This window comes from Bolinopsis microptera, chromosome 2, assembly GCF_026151205.1.
Source record: "Bolinopsis microptera isolate Bmic1 chromosome 2, MBARI_Bmic_1.0, whole genome shotgun sequence".
Taxonomy (NCBI): domain Eukaryota; kingdom Metazoa; phylum Ctenophora; class Tentaculata; order Lobata; family Bolinopsidae; genus Bolinopsis; species Bolinopsis microptera.
Genome location: NC_087073.1, coordinates 12,002,392 through 12,026,551, shown reverse-complemented (window position 1 = coordinate 12,026,551; position 24,160 = coordinate 12,002,392). Strand labels below are relative to the sequence as shown.

Sequence of the window (24,160 nt, the reverse complement as noted above, 5' to 3'; positions counted from 1 at the left end):
CATTCTTATATAGGAGATGATAGCGGCTCTCGTCAGACCATGTAGCAAGGGGGGTAGGGTTACCCGAGCATACTCCTTCTTTGCTGAGGATAATTGTGTTATTTTGTATTTAAATCATGTACTGAGACTGAAGCAACTATAACTTAACTCGAACACATTAGTACGAGTATAATATGTTGAATAAATGATTGATTAAGCTCGTTAACATATGATATAAATTATGCAAAAAAGGTATATTTAAAATAATTATTATTACCAACTCCCGTTTTAAACCACCATCCACAAGAATCCTCCTTATAGATGGGGAGCTCGGTGAACTTCCTTGCGGTCATGTTCAAATCTGGCTTGTAAAAAACCCTCACACGTCGGGAGGGTGGTACCTTCTCCTCCCAGTCAAGGATTTTCAGACAATCGGCCACACCCTCCCTCCGCACATCTTGTTCATCATCGGCTGAAATTCATCATTCAATCAAATTTAAAAGACTTCAAATAATATCCGGGGATCGGATTGCCGGATTTTAAAATTCAAAAAATTCCTAGGTAGTAGGTTTACGAAAATTGAAAAAACAGACACTTTAAAAAGCTGCCCAACTGAAATTGCACAAATTGCAATACAATACAAAGATATCATTGGAAATAACCGTCGCGTCATTCTAACAACTCATTCCTCATTTAACTGCCACCTAACGCAAGGTTTTATACATATAACTGATAAGACAATTGCAGCGGTATCATTCACACTTTTTCGATTAACCGTTCAAAGGTTGATAAGTGTGATTAGATTTTATAAAATTCCGATATTCTTCAACGGTTGAAAAATTCCGAATCTTATGGTTAAGTAAGAATTTTCATTGTGTCTTATCGAAAGTGAGTGAGAGAAACACTTGTGGCAATTTTATTTACTGGTCCTCTTATTTGTAAAGATATCCTCAATACATTCAATTACAAAGTCTGATAACCGTTAAAACAGGGGTCGAATTCACAAAAATAACGTAAACCATTGATTTGAAGCAACCGCTGCTCCTGTCTCTTGATTGCTGATGATGATCAGGAACGCATGACGTATAAATATCATCACGACGATTATTGGTCACTCGAAATCGATCCGTTAAGAATGCAATGTAAGTGTGATGGTTTTTTCTGTGCATTTGTTACCTGTTACTAATTAATCCACAGGATCAAAATGTTTATTGTATCGATAAAACATGGATTTTAAGGCATAAGGAAGCATTGTTGAGTTCTGAAACCAAGTTTAATCGATTTCTCGTGCAATTTTAGGTCAGGAGTGGTCATCAAAATAAATTTTGAACAAAGTCGATATTTTGGTAAATTTCTAGCTTTCTGTCAGAAAATAAATCTTCGTTCTATTAGGGGTAATTGGATGTAACTACAGTACAGCTGTACTTACACCCACTTTCACATGCATGCAAGCTCACCTGGTCCAAAGAGCGGGAAACGGAGAACGAGCTCTGGTGACGTCATAGTCACGTGACCTCAGGCTCATAATCACGTGACCTCAGACCCAATCAATTGGGTTCTGGCCTGTTCAGCCCCCTGTCACCCGATCTTGAGGTGACGTACGACAACTCGTTAACCCAATCGATGTCTGGAAGGCTGCAAATTTTCACAAGAAAACAACAAATTTTTCAAGAAAACAACAAATTTTTATTTAAATCAATTATAGCAACAATTTGAAAAACTTTAAAGCTCTTCTATTACCATGGAATATACTACGGGTATGGTGACTTGGGCTATTGAGTAGTTAAGTAGATTAAGATTAGTAAACCTGCACTTGCATTGTATATTTTATAAAAACTAGAAATTAGGCTTCACGGTAAAATGGAGAAGCAGGCTGATCTTGGAGAGAGCAGACCGTAAAGTTTACGCACCCACCAGGGCTACCTACCTACCCCAGTTGTTCTTTTTGGTTTATCAGCTTGTATTGTTATATTTATGGACCCCAAGTCACCACACTAAGAAGGAGTATGTAAAAAAAAATAATAATAATAATAATAATAAATTAAGTTAATATCATCATATCTGTTTGAAACAGTAAAAGTCAAGTTGAGGATTGACTTTCCTAGTTAATTTAAAGGTTCAAACGTTTGGGAATATAATAATGTTGGTATTTGTATCTGCTGCAGCAATAATATCGAAATATCATTTGTCTAGAAAATTTTCGCCACTTCAATAGATATTGGGTCGGCAATTTGGTGAGTGAGTGATGAAATGGTTTGGTCTGTGATTGAGTGAGGGGCAATGTGAAAGTTGTGGTAAGTCCAGGTGTTATTATTGTTGATGGATTGAGATCCCAGGATGATACTTTTACAGCGTAATTTAACCAAAGCTACAGAAGTAGTGAGGATTTCCCCATTCTCATTTAGAATCCGTTTATGTATGCTATTCCACAATTTGGAGGCTATATATAGGAGGCTATCACATGCCAAACTCACAACGGTTTTTCGGAGTTGTGCGAGATGACACATAGAGGCCGCAGAATTATGAGGACTACCAGATCCTGGTGGAACCTAAGCGATCCATGATATCACGACAGGCCCTACTGACTGCTACAAACTGCTACAAACTGCTGCAAACGGCGGGCGAATGCGTGGGCGCGATTGCAGCAGTTAGTAGCAGTTTGTGGCAGTTAGTGCCAGTTTGTAGCAGTTAGTGGCAGTTAGTAGCAGTTTGAAGCAGTTGGTAGCAGTTAGTAGCAGTTTGTGGCAGTGTCTTTGTACTTTGCTTCTCCTGTGCCCTGCTACCTGGCACGCCAGTCCCTTTGCGCGGCGCTCTTTTCAAGCTTCCTGAACAGGAAGAGAGAAGATTGAGCAATAGACTAGCAAGTAGCAAGCTAGTTAACCCTGTTGGCGCCCCTCCCCCTCTTAAAATAGAAACGAAAAATTGTACAAAATAGATTGTTTTAGTATAGAGGATACACTGGTACAATCTTTTAATAAGTGTGTTTCTAGAGCAAAACGTGCAGTTTTGCTAGTACTGCAGTTAATTTTTCCTAATTATCCCACGTTCAAATGACGATTTGGCACATTCAAATGAAGCCCCGCTGGACAGGGCATTCACAGATGTAAGGGTACTTCACCCTCAAGCCCAGTCCAACAGTGACAAGGGCATCTCGCAGATGTACCAATCTCACGAGAAAAACAAAAAACGTGAGTACAATGACAGAGTCCTCAATGTAGAAAAGGCTACCTTCACGCCACTGGTGTTCAGTACTACAGGAGGAATGGCGTCTGAGGTTTCACAGTTCCTAAAACATTTCGCTGAAAAGATCAGCCTTAAGAATGGCCAACAGTATTGTGATGTGATGTCATTTGTCAGACGCAGACTGCGTTTTGATCTACTCAGAACCTGTATAATATCTATCAGCGGGTACGAGGTAGAGATTATACAGGTTCAACTCTTCCACCCACAGCGATAAGTGATTTGGACCTTAACCTGATCAACACTCCTAAACCCTAAAAGGTCAAGGAGTGCTTTTTGGATGAGGGTCTAAACTGCTTTTTGTTGTGATGTGAATTTGTGGATTTTATATATTATTACAATTTTACATTTTTATAGAATTTTCATATAGGGCCATTGCTATATTATGTGTATATTGTTTGAATCTCAATTTCATTTAAAAAAAATTCAAATGAAGATGGCACTCTTACATTATGCCACTGCAAGAGTGCCAATTGGGATTCTTATTTTTTAAACTGATTATGATGTAAACAATAAATCAGTTTGAGCCCTTATAATATGGCTTAGAAACTAGACCTTGGTGTCTATTGGAATTATAATTAGAATTAAAATCAAATTTACACAGCAATACAATAAATATAGTAAATTATGCTTCGATCTGCTGTGCAGATAATAGAGTGCCCTTCTAAGGACCAAGATTCAAAACATTATATAGTACATGATAGATAATAAGTTAATGAGTATAAAGTATGGTATAATGGTATGGTGGGTTGAAACATTCAACTGTGGCCTGTGGGTATGAAGGTAACCATTAAATCATTATGAAAATTACATAGATACCCACTTTGACATTTCGTCCGGATTATGTACAATTATATACAAGTAAACAATTTGGAGAAGTATAATTTTGTTTTACTTAACTTTCCTCGTATATCCTCTAATCTGGTGCTTGTTAACTGTTTGATTAGGAATCATTACTGTGCAAAGAGAAACCATGTGATCCGATTGAGAATCATGAACCAAAAACGGAATTTACCACACATCCCACTCTAAAGTTTTACTGTTTTCTATCCTCAAACTGTACAGTCAAACAGGACTTAACTGTACTCACATATAAGTATTTTACTGAATTGTTACAAGTGATCACAAGTATCAGTAATAAGTTATGTTTTTAAATAATGTTTAATGTAGAGAAAGACATTAAAACCAAGGCGTAGGCTAGCAGCCAGCTAGTGAATGAATTGCATGCAAACCCTACAGCAACTGTAAGTTATCAACAACAATCACTTGGTGCCTTTTTTGGGGTAGCCCAAAAATGGCACCAAGGTATTACATATCAATATCAATATTAGTTTTTAATGCATGTCTTCATTTCTCAGGGATGTAAATTGAATGTGATATTAATTTGCACAATTGAGCAGAGGAATGAATCATCTCAATACCTGAAAAGACTCATGTGAGATGAATGTCCGTTGCTATACGTTAGACTTTACATTAGAAAGTCAACATGTGAAAGAAGTTGTTTCAAGTTTATTTCACACAATATTGTTACATAGAACATTTGGGAAAATCTCCTACAAAAAGGAAAGCACCTATTCGATTGGTTCTCTTGGTTTCAGAGATAATGATTGTAGCAGAATTGACTTCACATATTGTTCAGTTAATTCCTCTGAGCTTGCAAATGACATTGAAAAGCAGGTATCTCAATTTCATAGTGAACTCCGTGGTTCAGTTAATGCAGGTCTGACGAGAAATGGTACCATTGCATTGGAATTTTACGAAAAGAAGAAAGCTCGTTGGCCCTTTGCAGCTGAATTCTTCACATGGGAAAGGTGGGAAATAAAGGTTGAATTGGTGTCTGCAACTAGCACAGCTGAGCAGCAACGTCGTCAAGAAGTCATTGGATCAGAGCTTGCAGAGAAAATCTTCTATGTTACTCAAATGATAAACAAGTCAGACTATGTTCCCAAGACACCTGATATTGCCAATGATATTGGGAATGTGTATCACACAAGATACCAAGACATTCACCCTTACCTATTCAGAATTAAGCACTGGTTGATAGATGCGCCTGTTAACCAGTCAGTTGGAACCAGTGTTAGAAAACTCCTTAATTACACTTGAGTAATAGTGAATGATATATATTTTGTTTGTTTATATAATACTTTTACAAAAAATAGCTTTTGATTCCTTTTTTCTGGATATATCTGTCTGTAAGTAGTTCACCAGTCTGAATAGTAATGGAGAATTTTCTATTTGTTTTGAAATTCATCATATTTGTCATAAGTGTTCAATAATTTCATGGTTATGTTATGGAAGATTGTTACAATTTGGATTCATTGGCCCCAAGCAATTCTATGCATTTGTATTGTATCCTCAATCTCTGCGTATATATTCTTTAGATCACAGTAATATAATGTATAGACGATAAGAAAACATACAAATAGCATTTTACCAATAAAAGTATTCTTTTGATCAAAATTCAGAATTTGGATGAATCATAACGTTACATCAGTTTTAATTTTAATGTAATTTGTTGTTATTAAATCTAACAAGAACTTCTATAGCTATACATGTGGAGTTCAACTCATGAAGTTATTACATAAGTACATTGATTACAAAAACAGAAATGGTCGCATGACCTTCATCCCTGAGGAAGGGGAAGATCTGTGGCACGTGTACAATCTTATAGCAGCTGGAGATGTGGTGCGGTGCACTACTCTGAGAAAAGTAGTCACTGAGAGTGCAACAGGTATAATGTCTCATTATGATGATTGATGACTCTAACTAATCCGAGTAATCAATGGGTTCACTTACTTCTTTTTTAATTTGAAAATTCAATTAATTATTATAATATACATAAATCAAGTGTTTCATTTCAGGCATGCAAAATTACAATGATATTATTTTGATATATTATTACTTATGGAAAAATGGTACTCCACATCTCAGAGTGCTAACATCCCCCAATTTCTAACTGACTTTGAGCAACTCTTGGTTGATTTAGTAGACAAACCTGGAAAGCCCTTGATCATGGGTGATTTTAATATCCACATTGAAGACGAAAATGATTCAGTTGCACAAAGGTTTAATTCACTACTTAGGTCTTGTGGGTGGGTGCAACAAATTTCAGCTGCAACACACAGAGATGGGGGCATATTAGATCTTGTAATTACCAGGGATGGTTCTTTTACTCACGATTGCATTGAAGTTCTAGATCCTGTCATTACTGATTCTGGCACATCGTCTGACCACTACTTTGTTGCTTTCAATTGCAATGTATCTCCAGCACCCATAGGCACTCTAGAACCAATTACTTACAGAAACATTGCTTGCATAGACCTAGATGCTTTTGTTGAGGACATTCTTAAGTCAAAACTATGTGACACTGATTGCTTCAATGACCTCGATAGTGCAGTTGATATCTATGAGTCTGAGTTGAGCAGTATTTTGGACAAGCATGCTAAAGAAAAAACTTTCATCCCAAGAAAAGATCATAACGCTGAATGGTGGTCTACACACTGTCAACAAGCAAAAGCAATGAGAAGAAAGATTGAGAGACTGTATCAAAAGAATCATGATTGCCCAGATTATAAACGACTGTACAGGAAAGCATCAGAGAGAGCATCCTCAGTCATTGTATCCACAAGAGATCACTTCTACAAAACAAGGTTACAAGACAGTGCAGGTGATGCTAAAAAGACTTATTCCATCGTTAATAAGTTGCTCAATAAAGAAAAAGTTAGTACTACTACACCTTCTTGCTCTTCGAATCTTGAGAGTGCTAACAACTTTGCACAGTTCTTTAAATCAAAGGTCGACAACATATACAACAACATTTATTTAGAACAACAATCCCAAGATTCTCCTAACTCAGATGAATTTGTTCCTCTTTCTAATAGCCCAAAGATAGTACAATTCCGTCATGTGTCTGATGAAGAACTAGTAAGCATCATAAAGAATATGTCTAACAAATTCTGTGATCTTGACCCCATACCTACAAAAATTCTCATCAAGTGTCTCCCAGAACTCCTTCCTCTGATCTCATTTATAGTCAATGAATCATTAGTTAAAGGTGAGTTTCCTATAAAACTTAAGGAGGCTCTCATTCGTCCAAGTTTGAAGAAACGTGGCCTTGACGGTGAATCTCTATCTAACTATAGGCCTATTAGCAATCTCTCATTCTTGTCAAAAATCATTGAGAAGTGTGTATCTATACAGCTCACCAGTTATCTTGAGGATAACAACTTGCTTTCTAAAGTTCAGTCCGGCTATAGGAAGTTTCATAGCTGTGAAACTGCAACAACCAGAATCCATAACGACATCTTGATAACTATTGACAAGAAAACTAAAGTTGTTCTTTTACTTCTAGATTTGAGTGCTGCCTTTGATACTGTCAATCACCCAAGATAAATCAAGAAGCTAAGATCTGCTTATGGCATTACAGGCATTGCTCTTACATGGATCAGGTCCTACTTGGCTAACCGTTCATTTTGTGTCAAAGTCAAGGATTCGTCTTCCTCAGCAACTGTTCTTGAGATAGGTGTGCCACAAGGTTCAATCCTTGGCCCCCTGCTATTCATATTGTACACCAAAGATCTTGAGAACATTGCAAGTATGCATGGATGCTGTATTCATTTGTATGCTGATGACACCCAGCTGTATTTCACTCTTGATTCTGATGACCCATCACAGCTAGAGCACAATATGGAACACTGTATGTCTGATATCAAGAAATGGATGACAAACAATTTCCTTCAACTGAATTCTTCTAAGACTGAAGTCATCGTTATATCCTCTAAATTTGACTCAACAAATATTCCAGCCTCTCTACAGATTGTTAAGGATCAAGAGCCACATGTTGTTAGTGGAACTGTGAAGAGTCTTGGGCTGTATTTGGACAGTTATCTTTCAATGAGTGATCAGATCACGTCAGTGGTTCAAGCATGTAATATTCAGATCAGAAATTTGTGGTTTATTGCATCAAAACTGTCTTTTAACCTTAAGATTCAGCTTGTTCATGCTCTAGTACTCTCTAGAATTGATTATTGCAATAGTGTATATTTTGGACTGAGCTCTTATGATTTAAGTCGTTTACAGAAGGTGCAAAATTCTGCTGTAAGATTTATTTTCGGGAGAGGAAGAAAGGCACACACTACTCCACTACTTAAGAAAGTTCATTTTCTACCAGTTAGATTTAGAATAGATTTCAAGATTGCCCTACTTGCCTACAAGTGTTTAAATAATATAGCTCCTCCTTACTTAAAAGAGTTGATATCTCCTAGGCAGCAAAGTTTTAAAAATGTACGTCTTGATAATGATTATTTTTACCTTAGTTTTCCGCCCTCTCCTAACTATGTAAACACAGAGAAAGCTTTTAGTCACTGTGCAGTTAAAGTATTTAATACCTTGCCATACGACATAAGATCAGCTGAGTCAGTTACATCTTTCAAGACCAAACTTAAAACATACTTCTTTTCTCTAGCATTTGATTGATTTTGCATTTACATAGGTAAAATGAACTTGTCATGTCTAATTTTCAATTAAACTAAGCTCAGTTAATGTAAGAGCCGCTTTAGAAAGCACTGGAGTTTATCTCCAGGATTAAATTATATCGAGTTATATGATTTAGCTATAAGGCGGTTTATAAATGTTGTATTTATTATTATTATTATTTATACTGCAATATAAGTTGGATGCTGTGTGGCCGGATGACAACTAACTAAACTAGAAAAATAAACTTGAATAAATAATAATTAGTTTGGCTGAACCAACACATAGCAAGAGCCAGATTAACGTTGGGGCCGTCTTATCTGATTGTGTTCTTTGATTCAAACATAATAGGTTGGATTGTGATAATTATGGAAATTCATTTAGCAATAGCCAATATATCCTGTGTTTCAGGTTCTACAAATGCTAGAAAGATTAAAACCAATCTTACCATTCGAGTTGAAAACATTTCTTACGATGTTGAAGCAATGTCTCTTGCCCTCAAGGTAATACGTTTTTCAGTTAAATGCTTACGATTTAGGTGGCAGGAATCCTTAAGATATTATCTGGTACACGTTTGAAAATGTAACATGATCATAGTCGTGTGAAGATTATTTAGTTATTTAGATATCTTTGCCTTGTCCAGGGCCGAAATATAGAGGAAAACCAATATGTAAAACTTGGAGCATACCACACACTTGACTTGGAACTACAGAGGAAATTTACACTGACAAAAGAATACTGGGATGCTATAGCATTGGAGCGAGTAGATGAAGCATGTGATTCAGGTATCTTTAGATAATTTCGTTGTGTTAATTGCTGTTGAAGTTGTATATTCAGTATGATTCTTTTCCGAAAAAAACTTCTGTCGTTTGTCTGACTGTCATGTTTTCTTTCTACAATTTTGTCCGTTTCGAAATTGTCGATTTTTATGAAACAATTTTGTTCTACTTGAGCTGTTTCCAATAAGCAAGTGGGGGCAACATAGAAATTGTAAATTTCAGGGAAAACAGCAGACCTAGCAGCTGTGGTGTTACAGGAAGGATTAGCACATGTATGTCTGGTCAGACAATCTATGACTATAACTAAAGCTAAAATTGAACTTCCAATACCTCGTAAGAGGAGGGGGAGTTGTACTAACCACGATAAGGTAAATCTCTGTTGCTAGATCAAACTTTAGACTCTATTGAGCAGTACCACTTTCTACACTCAATTAATGTAGTCTTGGATTTATTTTTTAAGGACGGTTTATAAGAATTAAGGATTGTGTTTCACATTTTTGTAATTTTCAGGCCATGCTTAGATTCTTTGACACAGTTGGAAATTCAATGGTGCGCCATCTGGACTTCTCGATAGTTAAATGTATTCTAGTAGCCAGTCCTGGATTCGTAAAGGTTAGTCTTCTGGCAAGTATAAAAGTATGGTGATTGTATATTAATAATAATAATCAAGATTATAATCAGCAACATAAATTTTCTATATAATATAATATTATTGTCAGGGTAAGATTTCATGACTGTTTCGCAAATTCTACCCTAATGTGACTCCAGCGTTAAAAAAATTTCTATTTTCCAGGAGAAGTTAATGGAATATATATTGTCAACGGAAAGATCAGAGTTTAAGCCACTCCAGGAGAATAAAAGTATATTTGTGTTTTGTCACTCCTCCTCTGGCCACAAACACGCAGTCTCCGAGATTCTCTCAGATCCCAACATTACATCAAGACTCACTGATACAAAAGCAGCTGGTGAAGTCAAAGCTCTCGGTGATTTTTACACCATGCTAAAAAACGAGCCCGCAAGAGCCTTTTACGGTCCAGCACAGTGTATAGCAGCAAGTGCACAGGAGGCAATAGATGCTCTTATGGTTACAGGTGTGGTTACTAAATCTTTTATATTTGGTGATAATCATTTCCTTTATTGCAATTTTATGGTTAATCAGTCAGTGAATTTTGCTATTTCTGGTCTGCGTTTTTGTTGATGATTAATCAATGCAAACTCAATATAATTCTTTTGCAGATAGTTTGTTTAGGTCTTCAGATTTAGCCGAGAGGAAAAAGTATGTTAAACTAGTTGAAGATGTGAAAGGATATGGTGGCACCGTTCACATATTCAGTTCGTTACATACATCTGGAGAAAAGGTGAGTGGCACTCAACAAATACACGGGGCAACTAAGAATAGAAATCTAAATAAAATGTACGTTTTCAATTAATATTTTTAATTGAGTGATAATACAAATTTAATCCGCATTATCACATTAATTAACCCCGATTATTTTCAGTTAGCTTTATTAAGTGGAGTAGCTGCACTGTTAAGGTTCCCAATGCCGGAACTAGAAGACATGGCGGTGGACTCAGATTCTGACAGCGATTAGGACTATCATCATCATGGGTTCTTTTTCAATTTTTTGACTGTACTTTAAGAGTCTAGGGTGTAATTATTTTATATGGGACTAATTTTTCGATCGAAAAATAATCTGCATTTATATATGTACCTCTAGTAAAGTGAAATATTGTGGTAGTACAGCATGAATCTATTTTCGGCCAAATTTTCAAGTTGTTAGAATTCCGTTCTTTTCACCCTTTTCGTGACCAAAAATTTTGGACTCATGAAGATGTAAAAATAATTTCAATTTCCAAACTTATTATGACTTTATCGCCGTATTATAATCCATCCTTATTGTTTCTAACTTAAAAGAGTTTAGCAGTTATAAAATGTTTTAACTGTTCCAAGTATAATGGGTTTTATTCAGTAGGATCTTTAACTTTTCGATGTGGTTTTAGGCTCAAATACTGATTAACATCCCGACGCGACGCTTGTGGGCTGTATAGGTTTTAATTAATTTATTTAGAATGTTTTGCATTTATTACATCATGTTATATTTGTTTTTTTAGACTGAATATTTTTTGAGTGTGGTGACTTAGGTGCTAAACCAGATAAAACTAGATCATAAATCACGATTCTAAATACGGTTTAACAATGATTCAAAAAAGGTCCTATCGGAATTTCATTGTGTACAGAAATGTTAATAAAATAAATTGTAAACACCAGGAGACTGCATGATCACCATTCTATATTCCACAAATAGTTATTATTATAAAGGAGTATTATTTTATAGAGTTATTGAAAATAGAACTTGTTTTATTAAACAGACTAATCACTAGTATATAGAAATGTCTAACGAGACAGAGAAAAGAGGGATTGAGGCAGTATCTGGTGGATCTGGTGAAACAGGAAGCGTCAAAAGGAAGCGGTATAATGACATACGATTCAGACTTCTCTTCCATCAAGATGTAAGGCATAACTTATGAAATTTTCCTATAATTCATCAATAGTTTTGTGATATGAAAGTGCAAAGTTTATTATCTCCCTGTATTATTCACCGGGTTAATAACTGATACCAAGTATCATCTCCAGTCCGTTGGTAGAGTTATCGGAAGGAATGGGGAGAATTTGAAGCACGCAAGACAGGATATTTCTGCCAAGGTTAGTTTATAATGATAACCTACAGTAGTTCTACCTGTCTGTTGTACTTATGAAGAGATAATCATGAAAAAGTTTACCAAGATTACCAAAACGTTATTTCAAGCTTACCAAATTTTACATCGACTTACATCATTTATATTATTGTTTTCTCCCACTCTTATTTTCCTTCCTGTTCCCGAGTCCTCTGTTATTTATGATCACGTTTCTTCTCTAAGGCCCATCTCCGAGTTCCAGAATTTCCTTCATCAATCCACAATAAAGATAGGTAAACTCTACATTTAAATAGAATTAAAAATATAACATTTTTAAAAAATCACTTGAAAAGCTTATAATATCAAAAATGTGAGATCTTTCAAATTGCAGTATTTTATAGTGTTAATAGAGCTCTCTAGGTAGATACATATACCTAATAGTTACTAATAGTTACTAATAGTTACTAATAGTTACTAATAGTCACTAATAGTTACTAATAGTTACTAATAGTTACTAATTAATATCCTGCTCAGGATTCTGATGGTCTCGTGTGAACTAACTGATGTGCCGCGATTACTGGAAAAACTTGCTCCTTCCTTGTGGCATGTAAGTCTAACTACATACTTCTTCACTTTCAGGAGATCTTCAAATCTCCTGATTGTCTTTGCAAGTCGTAGCAGATGTCCTCCAAAATAGTTCAAATGTCTAAAATGATAATGATTTCAAGAACATTAGTACAGTCAAATACGTCTTTTTGTCGGACAAAATTCGCAACAAAGCGATTTTAACGGGAAATGGTCGAAACAGGTCCCAGGAATCATTCCAGAGAATTCCCAAAATTTCTGACTTGAGCAAAATCCACAATTACCACTTGTTTACCACCTTTTTACCACTTTGGTTTTCCGCGAATAAGTCACGTTCTGAATATCCTAGAAGATTCTAGTTGAAAGCAGTGTGTTTAGAAAACAAAGAAGAACAACTTTTTCTTCAACAACTTTTTCAAAAATAAATTATTTAATTAATTAATTAAATAATTAATTAATTTTCAAATATTTCAAAAATATATTTTGATAAAAAATGTTCACAATTACATTACACGTATAAGGAACTAATTTTTATAAAACTTTTTTAAATTTTCACTTCCAATATTTTGGACTTTTCGAAATTTGTAAAGAATAACCACTATTTACCACTTTTTACCACATTGAATCTCCGCTAATAAAACGACTTCTGAATGTCGTAGAAGGTTCTAGATTGAACCAATGTGTTCAAAACATAAAAGAGAACAACTTTTTATCCGACAACCTTTGGATTAGATAATTAATTAATTCGTTAATAAATTTTTTAACAAATATTCAACAATCATACAAATTATTTTCGATCAAAATATTTTAAAATTACATAACACGAATAATTAACAACTCTTCATTAAATTAATCGAGAAATCGAAGCAGTACTTTATATAACCATTATATATACCAGATAAGAGTCTTACTTATGAGTCCTCAGCTGGCACATTGGTGCAATTGTTCTGACATTTGAGGCAGGTTGATCCACAATGTATTCCTGCTTTTCTGTATGAACAAGCATTGCCACAACCTGCCTTTAAACAGTTGCAACTGATGTTTTGAATGAGCTTTTTCGGAGCTGTACTCATAAGAGTGGTCACTGGTACATGGCCCCATTGTTCATCTTCCATCCCCAGCTTATCGGATCTAGGTCGTTCTCATCCCACGCCTGCAGCTGATGGTAAACACTATAAGAATGCTGTTCAGCTGCCCCAGATGTTGGCGGGAGCTGTTTGTACTTGATGTCTGCTGTTGAAGATTGCGACTTCTGTTCAAGAACTGAAAGTCTAGCTTCATCTAGTGATCTCGATTTTGATGAAATCAGCTGCAGCATCAAAAGTTCTTCGACATGCTTTATGGTAGCTGGTGTAGAATTTGCCGAATAAAAAACATCTATTACACTTTCATCGATAGATGCGATCGTTCTGAATAGCCGATCCTTACCAACTCTGTGGATCCGACTGGTGGTGTCTGATCCAGTGAAAGCGTGGCACAGAAATCGTGCAGAAAGCCAAATTACAGTATCCTAGCACCCTGTCACGTGATTAACGATTAGGTAATCATTGATAACCCAATCAATTTCTCTAACGAGATAAACAAATTGCTTGATGACTTCGTCATTTTCAATCCGTTTCGTGCCATCTTATCAGATCATATTCCGAATGTAATGGCCTATTGCAATATGTTATGTTGCAGTTTACAGCATGTTCGCAAACACGAGTACATGTTTATTATAAGACTCAACGTATGTGTATTGACTCATGGCACCCCCACTCCCCCTAAACTTGAAGGCACGTAAACACGATACTGCTGTGTCACGCTTTCACTGGATCAGACACCACCAGTCGGATCCACGGAGTTGGTAAGGATCGGCTATTCAGAACGATCGCATCTATCGATGAAAGTGTAATAGATGTTTTTTATTCGGCAAATTCTACACCAGCTACCATAAAGCATGTCGAAGAACTTTTGATGCTGCAGCTGATTTCATCAAAATCGAGATCACTAGATGAAGCTAGACTTTCAGTTCTTGAACAGAAGTCGCAATCTTCAACAGCAGACATCAAGTGCAAACAGCTCCCGCCAACATCTGGGGCAGCTGAACAGCATTCTTATAGTGTTTACCATCAGCTGCAGGCGTGGGATGAGAACGACCTAGATCCGATAAGCTGGGGATGGAAGATGAACAATGGGGCCATGTACCAGTGACCACTCTTATGAGTACAGCTCCGAAAAAGCTCATTCAAAACATCAGTTGCAACTGTTTAAAGGCAGGTTGTGGCAATGCTTGTTTATGCAGAAAAGCAGGAATACATTGTGGATCAACCTGCCTCAAATGTCAGAACAATTGCACCAATGTGCCAGCTGAGGACTCATAAGTAAGACTCGTATCTAGTATATATAATGGTTATATAAAGTACTGCTTCGATTTCTCGATTAATTTAATGAAGAGTTGTTAATTATTCGTGTTATGTAATTTTAAAATATTTTGATCGAAAATAATTTGTATGATTGTTGAATATTTGTTAAAAAATTTATTAACGAATTAATTAATTATCTAATCCAAAGGTTGTCGGATAAAAAGTTGTTCTCTTTTATGTTTTGAACACATTGGTTCAATCTAGAACCTTCTACGACATTCAGAAGTCGTTTTATTAGCGGAGATTCAATGTGGTAAAAAGTGGTAAATAGTGGTTATTCTTTACAAATTTCGAAAAGTCCAAAATATTGGAAGTGAAAATTTAAAAAAGTTTTATAAAAATTAGTTCCTTATACGTGTAATGTAATTGTGAACATTTTTTATCAAAATATATTTTTGAAATATTTGAAAATTAATTAATTATTTAATTAATTAATTAAATAATTTATTTTTGAAAAAGTTGTTAAAGAAAAAGTTGTTCTTCTTTGTTTTCTAAACACACTGCTTTCAACTAGAATCTTCTAGGATATTCAGAACGTGACTTATTCGCGGAAAACCAAAGTGGTAAAAAGGTGGTAAACAAGTGGTAATTGTGGATTTTGCTCAAGTCAGAAATTTTGGGAATTCTCTGGAATGATTCCTGGGACCTGTTCCGACCATTTCCCGTTAAAATCGCTTTGTTGCGAATTTTGTCCGACAAAGGCTTAAATTAGGACGTATTTGACTGTACTACATTGACAGTCACCATTAAAATATATATATATATTTTTTAATGGTAACTGTCAGTATATATATACTGACTAGATTTCATATACTAATTTCCATACCACTAACAGGCACTAGAAGGACGGCCTCAGCGCGAGTTCAACCTCCTCGTACCGTCTGATATAGCTGGAGCTGTTCTGGGAAAAGGAGGCTCAACTCTGAAGGACCTCCGAGAAAAGTATGGGTGTAAAGTAAAGATGCACAAAGATAAGCTACCCTACAGCGACGAGAGAGTGCTGGAGATCCCAGGGAGAGACAATCAGGTAACTTGTTATCTCACAGTGTTCATAACTCAGAGTATGTGTTTGTTTTTGGGTGTTAATAATAACATTTAGTTGAAATTATTTCTGATTTTCTGATCACTGAATCAAATTGCCAACTTGAAAGTTCAATGCTCTCAGATTTAATGGATTAAAAAACTCTTTAGCTTTGGTGGCCAGAATTAGTCAGTTTCCCCGCCTCTATAACCTGGTTGGTTGTAATCTTAAACAATGTGTCTCTTCCAGATAGACGCAATGATAGAGACCCTGGTAGCTGTTCTGACTATTCTACAAGAGAAACCTCTTCTACACGACTACATCAGATACACTCCGTACGTGTGTAAAGATGAGGACTACAGTGTGCAGTGTGGTGGTTACATGAAGGGCTTCTTGGAGAAGGGGGGTGACCCTGGCAAACTAGCTCTCACCGTTAGACCTGATGGACAGCTTACTGGACACCGAAACGGTAACTTGTGTAGTAAAGTGGAATTGTTCTTGGGTTTTTGTCTGTTTTCAACCGACAATTAACGAGTTTAATATAATAAACTAGTCAAATCTTGTGATAAAATATCAATATTGGTCTAGTCCTGTGATGACTTAAATTCATTATTATAATAATAATAATAATGAATGATAATGACGTAGATTCAATTTCCGCAGCAGATATGGACCGTAGCATGAGCTACAACTACAGTAGTTCGACTGACATAACGGCATTCACTAGACAAAGCACTGATACTGGATTTGATAACAGTTACAACACTCCCAATCCCTTCGCTGCTCAGACATATGCTGGTGCTAAACAGGCGAGTTTTGCAACATGTACAATGCAACAATGAATATTACCTTGAACATTAAAGTTGATACTCTTAACTTTTGTTAATTTATTAAGTAAGGTGACTAAACTATCCCTTTTATCAGATGATGAGTGATATGGGTCAGTACACCCACAACCCTCTCCCTACCCTCCCCACCCTCGACCAGTCAGCTAGCTACAGCTCCCTCCCCCAGATGGAGAACTACAGACGCATGCCCCTCCCCACCTCTCCTCCTAGACACAGTTCCCCACCTCGAACACGTTCTCCGCCGCGCAGCCATACACCACCACGTGCAAGGTCTCCTCCTCGTTCTGTTGGCTTCAGACAGGATGAGAGGAGGGCAGACAGATCCCCTCCACCCAGGTTAGAATATCACTGCTGTTCTTCTACCTAGCATTATATGATGGAGTCAAGTTGAGGCTTTGAGGGATTAATGTGACCTTGATTTCATGATTTGCTTTACTCGATTGGTTAGACTCGCTGTTGTTTGATCCTATTTGGGTCGATATTAATGCTTCAAAACAGCTTAGTCATACAAGTTCATTTGAATTAATAGTATTGACCAAATACTTTTTATCCAAGTTGATCAGGTTGAATTGCTTGACGTTTGTACTTTGTATTCAAGTTTTAAAATTCAGGATGATAGTGGACGACTTTATGAACGAAGAAATTAGTAAAGACATCCAGGTTGATGACAGTCTGACATCATCTATCATTGGACCTCGAGGATCAAGAATAAGCTCTGTTAGGAAGAAGACCTCTGCTATCATCAAAATAGGTACTAGAATGAATTAGCAAACCCACTTTTTAAGGCAATCTAAGTTTTTGAGGATAGCCGAACTTCCATTTTGAAACTGCTCTGGAATTGTGTATGAATCAATGAATAATTTATGTGTTTTCAGCCGATGACAACAGCGTTGTGGATGGAACTAGAAAAATTACAATTTCTGGAACTATGAAAGAAGTTATGTGGGCCTTCAACGCTGTCAAGGGTCTAATTTTGGTATGTAAATTTTATTACGTCCTCTGGTGCATGGTCACAAAATGTTTACTTATTTCTTCTAATTTGACAAAAATGATCTTTGGATTAAGTTTCTGCTTTATTCTTTTGATTCATAGGAGTTCCATTAATTGGAGTTGTACCCTGCTTTAGAAAACGAACGTTAAATTATGTGTACCCTAGGATGCAGATGAAGAAGTGAGGCGAAGTAGTGGACAGAGGGAACCACAAGAGCAGTCAGCCCCTCAACCGCTACCCAATAGTAACAAACTATTTGAAATGGCTCAAAACCTCATCCCATTTGAGACTAGCACCGATGTAAGTTCTTGATAATAGCTATATCTATATTGTATTTGGACACGAAGGAAAACAAACAATGTTAGGCTAAAGCTATGATTTATATTTAGTAAATTTAGAAAATTGCTAAATTCACTACGGGTATATGCCTCACAGAATGGCCAAAAAAAGGAAGGTCTCTCAAAATCACAAAACACACTTTATTCCAGTTTTTATCTCATAAGAAGCTAAGTTGACACTCATATATTTCTTCCCGGGGGTTGATTTAATCTCATAACCATTTTTTCTTTGAGAAAATTTGGCCGGAAAATCTTCCTCCAAAAAAACATGCCTCACAGAATGGCAAAATCTGAATTTCTATAATTTTTTGATGGAGGTACTTTTTAAATTTCTATCACCACACGTTGTTAGAAAACCTATTAAGGAATGGGGTAATAACCTAAAACTCACGAAAAAACTGAGCTGTGAAAAATTATTTCACAAAAAAGAAAAAATGCCTCACAAAATGGCCCAAAAAAAATGAAAACGAGAAAATTTTATTTTTCTAAAACCTTTGGCTCTTGTTTCAGGCATGCTGCTGGTATAAATATGCCTTGTTAACACCCCCATATAGGTGAAATTTCTTAGAACTGAATAAAAAGGGCATGATTTCCTACACCAAAAATGGCCATTTTGTGTGGCGTTGTTCATATTCCCTGATTTCATGATTTATAACCTTCATTCGCTGTAAAAACACTCCATCTGGGGTGTTATTGTATGATAAATAGCTTGTGAATACTTTAGACTTATTGTTTCATTAAATAAAAGGAGTTTTAAATTTTGGCCATTTTGTGAGGCATATTTTGGCCATTTTGTGAGGCGTTTAGCCATTTTAGCATTTTTTCTTCTTATATTGAACAATGTTCGTTTTGTTTGACGAATACTATTCTTTAAACATCTTCTGTCATACTGGTGCCAGAAGTTCTCACCAAAATGCAAACTTAGTTCAAAAATTTGAAAAAAAAATTTCAGTGCTCAAAATTTCTACAAAAACAGTCATATTTATGCCAGAAAATGTGGTCCTAGTTAATGATTTCACCACAGGAAGTGTTGCCAGAAGACTTTTGTTTCATATGGTATCCACAAAACCTACCAGTCTTATATAAAAAATTAGTTACAAAAACATTTACAAATTTGGCCATTCTGTGAGGCTAGCCATTCTGTGAGGCATATACCCGTACAATTTGATATTAACTTTTTTGGGAAATGAAAATAACCAAGTTTTGACAACAAGAAAAGGTTAAATTAATCACTCACATAATCATAACAACAACAAACGAAATAGAAAAGGTAATAGTGCAGTGTCAAAAACAGAATTTGATAATTAATGATAATTCACATCGTTCACTCAATCAAAATATAAAGATTACATAAAAATAATTGTACATAAAATAATTTCATCTCTGTGCCCATGGTTATTGGTTGGGTGTGTGACAATTATTTACATCATCGCGTATTGATGTTTCATTTCTCTAGAGTCCTTTAACTTCTTGGAAGTCCTTTGATCCAAATAGGATTCTGTAATACGAGAATTGCCTTGTTATTCTAACCCACCCAGTTTCCCTAAAGTATGTGAACTGCATTGTCTTTTTGATCATCTTGACTCTCCTCACGTATCTCCTTCTACTCTCCTGGGAGTCACTTAATCCTCCATCTGTTTCTACATCTCCTGTTTCTCCTCTATGACGTAAATTGAACTTGTTGAAGGAAACGACCTCATCTAAAACTCCAAGTGTTTTTTTTCGGTTGCAGCCTGACAGTGCTCTTTCTGCTTTTGAAAAAGGATTTGATTTCCTTTTGACCAACCTTTATTTTTACAATTTTCTGTTTAGTTTTCAGTTTTCTCTCAATTACCGCTTTCTTCTTCTGCTCCTTCGCCTGTTTTTCTTTCTCCTTTAAAACGTGCTCAACAAAATCACTGATTGGCGAAAAGAGGTCACTCGATGGCGACTTTGGTTTTTCGGGTTTTTCAATTTCATATTTGACTGGGTTAAGCCCCATATAGATCATAGTCTCAAAGAAAACATTGGCAACTTTTTCGCTTGTCTCCTGAATGGTTGACAGTGTCTTAGCGATGACACCAATGGCATTTTTAAGAATTTTCGTTGAGATGACCGAATGACTGTTGATACCGATAGTGCCTATGTTTTCCGTGATGTTTTTTGTTTGTCTATTCCACTTCATCAAATCATTTTGAACATCACTTGCTTTTAATGTATTTGGTTTACCTAATTCAAATACTGTTTTCATCTCCAACTTTAAAAATTTTGCATGGTTTTTGCTCGGATTTTCCTGCTGGAGTAGATTTAAAGAATGTAGTCCGATTGATGCAGATTTCTCAGTTTTGTCTCTGAAATCCATTATGTATTTAAGACATGTTGGGCTGATGTCAAAGCCTAGAAAATCTGTCTGTGAGTTGAGGAACATGCCCACTTGCATGATGCACGACATAAGCTCTTTGAAAGTATCTGAGTTTCTTATTTCTGCACATGCCGTAGCCACATTTTTGAGATAAGTCACATATTTTTCCTCCTTTTCAATCACTAGTTCTTGGTACAATCTGACGATCTGCATGTATGTGGTAAAATTAGGTATCTGGTGTAGCTGATACATATACCTATCTTCCTCGGAACTCAATTTAGATGAGTCAAGTTCTTTGTCCAGTAGCTGTGGCATGTAGTTCCTTCCTTCCGTGTCACTCTCTGCAATTTTTACCATCTGTACAAGCAATTCGAGCTTGTCTCCCATTTTCTTAACAAAATTAGTTAATGGGCATTTTGATATCCATTCTTGTATCTTTTTTGGCGTGGTATCATCCATTTTTTTTGTCATTATGCCTATAGCTGTTTGGTCATTGGAATTTAAAATTGTGATGGTATCATTCTTCTTAAGAGGAGGAATGTCAGTTTCCTTGCTGACATTCCGGGTGGGTTCAGATGCAAAACTCGCTGAAAGAAAAGTCTCATGCTTCTTTATGTCAACTTGAGGCAATGATGTCCAAAATTGTTCATGAACCTCCATTACTCCTACTGGAAATGTCTTGAATCTTTGATTAATCTTGCATGTGGCATTTCTGTCCTTGGTAAGCTCCTTCCAATGAATTTTTGTCAGTTTTTTGGTATCTTTGATTCTTGGAGGTTTAGCTGGAAATTTCAAATATGAAGCCATTTGAAGTATAGGAGATTTGGGTGCATGTGGAGTATCAGGGGCTGGCGGAGCTTTAGGTGCTGGCGGTGCTTTAGGTGCAGGTGGTGCTTTAGGTGCAGGCGGAGCATTAGGTACAGGCGGGGCAGCCAGTAAAAGAGCAGGTTTTGCTGGTGTGTCTATCTTTTCTGGATGCATTATAATTTGAAAAATATTTGTATCCCTTCTATAGCTGCAAACTCCGGTATCAAAAAGATGTGTTTTGATGCTTTTCTTGTTCGTGCCATATTGGAAACTTTTTATCAACTGAACTTTACCAACTCCTCGTTTCTGAAAAAAAAATCTGAAATGATTCATACCTTATTGTGGGATACCCCAACTTTTTAGCGTTGGCAGCGGGCTCATCTCAACCATTATATCAGCTGAGCTCAATCTATGCAATTCAACAAATAAATAAACAGGAAATCATCATGACCTTGACGATGGGAAGGTTTAAGATCATCGTTTGAAGTAATAAACTAACATTTGTTTTGTTGTGTTTAAAATATGATCAAAACAGAAACTTACCCATCGTTTCTTGCCAGACATTAATATTAGTCTGATATCGTCTACAATTTAATGTCACGGGGTTACGAAATCAACTCGGAACAAATTTGAGGCAGAGAGGAAAGTTGTTACTACAAAATTCGTCGAATGAAATACAAAACGGCTTTGTGATGAACCTTCTAGTTTGCCGTAAAATTTTACGACTTCAGCGATACTCCAATTACAAAAGTGCAGGTTTCGCATGATAATTTAATCATACAAATTCTTAATCTCTCAAATCACCGTTGAGTCATACTGTATTGCAATAGAAACAATGTCATTTGAAGTGTCATATAACCATTTGTGTAACCACTAAAATGGTAACGAAAACGGTTAGTGGTTACCCCCTAAAAACATCTATAGAGTAGATAAGTAACTCTATCTGCCAGTGATGACCATCTTTTATTCAATCTTAAATTACCATTTTGGCGAAGGTTTAACTCTTAAACTCAACTTCTTTGATCTGAACATATTAATATGATGCACTTTATATTTTCAATGATATGTAAAATTAGGATAGAGGAGCAAAAAATGTCCAATGCAAGCCAAAGGTTACAAACGCGTAATTGTTATTTTTCTAGCTCTGCTGGGAAGCATCATTATCTTCAGAACTTTCAACTTTGTCTTCCGGTCATGTGGTGCAAGTTTTTGCCCAAATTCTACTGATAGTAGTATGCAATTTGACACTCCGCTTTGACTTGACTGACTGACTGACTTAAGGCGGCTTCAGCGTACGAGTATTGATGAGCTGTCTCCATAGAACTCTATCCGCCATAAGTCCGCCCATTTCTCCAGTGTCGTTGAGACCTGTGTCAGCTCGTAGGCTATCAACATAGGTCATAGCTGGTCTTCCTCTACTCCGCACCCCATGAGTTGGTTCCCAAAGTAGCAAGCGGTTTGCGACTATTTCTGGGTGCCGGTGAATATGGCCTGCTAGTCGCATCCTGCGCTCTTGGATCTTCCGCTTAACTTGTTGCTTAACGTCAACAGTTCTCAGGAACAGCAATTTGTCAATAAAATTGTTTTCTGGTCTAATTTCTAAAACATTTCAGGGTTCTGATGAACGGACTACGAAAGAAATTAAGATTCCCAACAAAAATGCGGGCATGGTTTTAGGGAGAAAAGCCTCAATCATTAATGAAATCCGAAGCTTCAGCAATTGCAAGATCAATGTCGGTGAGTCAACTGAATTTACGTCAAGTGCACTGTTTAGTTGCAGTTTATTTTTCTAATTTTCTGTTTGCAGACGGACAATTTCCTAAAAGGCAAACGAAGGGACATTATCAGTGGTGGATTTTTTGAATTTTGTAGAAATTGTTTAAAATCGGTCCACTACGATTAAAAAGCGTAAGCTAATTAAGAATCGATTATTCGCGATCAATAACGATCGAACAGCTACCCGGCACCCTATGTGCTATGAGTACATTACCGTCACATTATGTGTATAAGTAAACAGGTAAACTGTGACAATCTTGAACTTGCCAAGCGCTCACAATTCGGCGATGTGCCTGATTTGCAAGATCGAGTTCATCAGTTCCTCTTCTGTAGTAGAACGTGAAACTTAAAGCGTTTATTTTATAATGAATCATCGCCAATTAAAGCTACGAAATATTCCAACTTCTCACTCTCTCAGCTAAAGACAGCGAGGTGGACGGTGATCAGAGAACAGTCCAGATAACGGGAAGTTCCCGAGATGTACACCTAGCTGAGTACCTGATTACAGCAGTGCAGCAGATGCCACGTGATACACCGCAGATACTTGGACTTGTCTGAAACGCCAGCAAACTTGTTTGATTTGTTATTTATTATTACTACAGCTCACCCTAGAATGTAGTGTTTACTCTAATTGTCCAGGAGGAAATTATCAGAAACTTGTACTTTCTTTTTTATTGATCTTGGAATTCATTCTACGATCTGTTGATTTAATATTTATCTGTAGATCGTTAATTGAACTCACTGGTAACGATTTTTGTTGCAATAACCATCAACTTTGATTGGTCTTCTGCTGCACTGGAACTGTTCATTCCACATTTTTATATCTTGAATTACTTTCGTTTTATTTTTTTCCATTACACATCACAATTAGCTATAGCAAGGGGGGGGGGGGGGGGGGGGGG

At 36.4% G+C, this 24,160-nt stretch overlaps 4 protein-coding genes across 5 annotated transcripts; 3 read left to right on the top strand and 1 right to left on the bottom strand.

The window, feature by feature from the left end:
* The first annotated feature begins 4,581 nt into the window (after positions 1-4,581).
* LOC134811350 (autophagy-related protein 101-like) lies at positions 4,582-5,578 on the top strand. Its single transcript, XM_063818142.1, has one exon. It carries the CDS (start codon positions 4,660-4,662, stop codon positions 5,320-5,322), a length of 663 nt encoding a protein of 220 aa, XP_063674212.1. The 5' UTR covers positions 4,582-4,659; the 3' UTR covers positions 5,323-5,578.
* Positions 5,579-5,750: 172 nt separating this feature from the next.
* On the top strand, positions 5,751-11,686 carry LOC134811907 (protein pelota-like). The gene is made up of 8 exons (XM_063819053.1): positions 5,751-5,950; positions 9,103-9,194; positions 9,335-9,476; positions 9,693-9,838; positions 9,981-10,082; positions 10,264-10,561; positions 10,707-10,828; positions 10,970-11,686. Exons 1-8 carry the CDS (start codon positions 5,788-5,790, stop codon positions 11,060-11,062), a joined length of 1,158 nt encoding a protein of 385 aa, XP_063675123.1. The 5' UTR covers positions 5,751-5,787; the 3' UTR covers positions 11,063-11,686.
* A 107-nt stretch (positions 11,687-11,793) lies between these two features.
* Positions 11,794-24,088, top strand: LOC134811906 (uncharacterized). Of its 2 annotated transcripts, none has more exons than XM_063819052.1 (13): positions 11,794-11,981; positions 12,106-12,174; positions 12,390-12,439; positions 12,681-12,753; positions 15,972-16,163; positions 16,407-16,626; positions 16,824-16,966; positions 17,082-17,341; positions 17,617-17,756; positions 17,881-17,981; positions 18,162-18,296; positions 23,096-23,219; positions 23,677-24,088. In XM_063819052.1, the coding sequence occupies exons 1-13, from the start codon at positions 11,862-11,864 to the stop codon at positions 23,814-23,816; spliced, it is 1,767 nt and encodes a 588-aa protein (XP_063675122.1). In that variant the 5' UTR covers positions 11,794-11,861; the 3' UTR covers positions 23,817-24,088. The 2 variants fall into 2 exon arrangements, with proteins under 2 accessions (XP_063675122.1, XP_063675121.1); XM_063819051.1 differs by having other exon boundaries at positions 16,821-16,966.
* Positions 19,541-22,154, bottom strand: LOC134811184 (formin-like protein). Its single transcript, XM_063817930.1, has 2 exons — positions 22,026-22,154; positions 19,541-21,788 (listed from the first exon to the last, which is right to left on the bottom strand). The coding sequence occupies exons 1-2, from the start codon at positions 22,044-22,046 to the stop codon at positions 20,031-20,033; spliced, it is 1,779 nt and encodes a 592-aa protein (XP_063674000.1). The 5' UTR covers positions 22,047-22,154; the 3' UTR covers positions 19,541-20,030.
* Positions 24,089-24,160: the final 72 nt, after the last annotated feature.

Coding starts and splice junctions, on each gene's coding strand:
- LOC134811184 (XM_063817930.1), bottom strand. CDS start 22,046: ATGTCTGGCAAGAAACGATGG. Junction 21,789..22,025: donor TGTCTGGCAAGAAACGATGG/GTAAGTTTCTGT, acceptor TTTTTTTTTCAG/AAACGAGGAGTTGGTAAAGT.
- LOC134811907 (XM_063819053.1), top strand. CDS start 5,788: ATGAAGTTATTACATAAGTACATTGATTACAAAAACAGAAATGGTCGC. Junction 5,951..9,102: donor AGTCACTGAGAGTGCAACAG/GTATAATGTCTC, acceptor CCTGTGTTTCAG/GTTCTACAAATGCTAGAAAG. Junction 10,083..10,263: donor CCAGTCCTGGATTCGTAAAG/GTTAGTCTTCTG, acceptor TCTATTTTCCAG/GAGAAGTTAATGGAATATAT.
- LOC134811906 (XM_063819051.1), top strand. CDS start 11,862: ATGTCTAACGAGACAGAGAAAAGAGGGATTGAGGCAGTATCTGGTGGA. Junction 11,982..12,105: donor GACTTCTCTTCCATCAAGAT/GTAAGGCATAAC, acceptor TATCATCTCCAG/TCCGTTGGTAGAGTTATCGG. Junction 12,175..12,389: donor GACAGGATATTTCTGCCAAG/GTTAGTTTATAA, acceptor TTCTTCTCTAAG/GCCCATCTCCGAGTTCCAGA.
- LOC134811350 (XM_063818142.1), top strand. CDS start 4,660: ATGAATGTCCGTTGCTATACGTTAGACTTTACATTAGAAAGTCAACAT.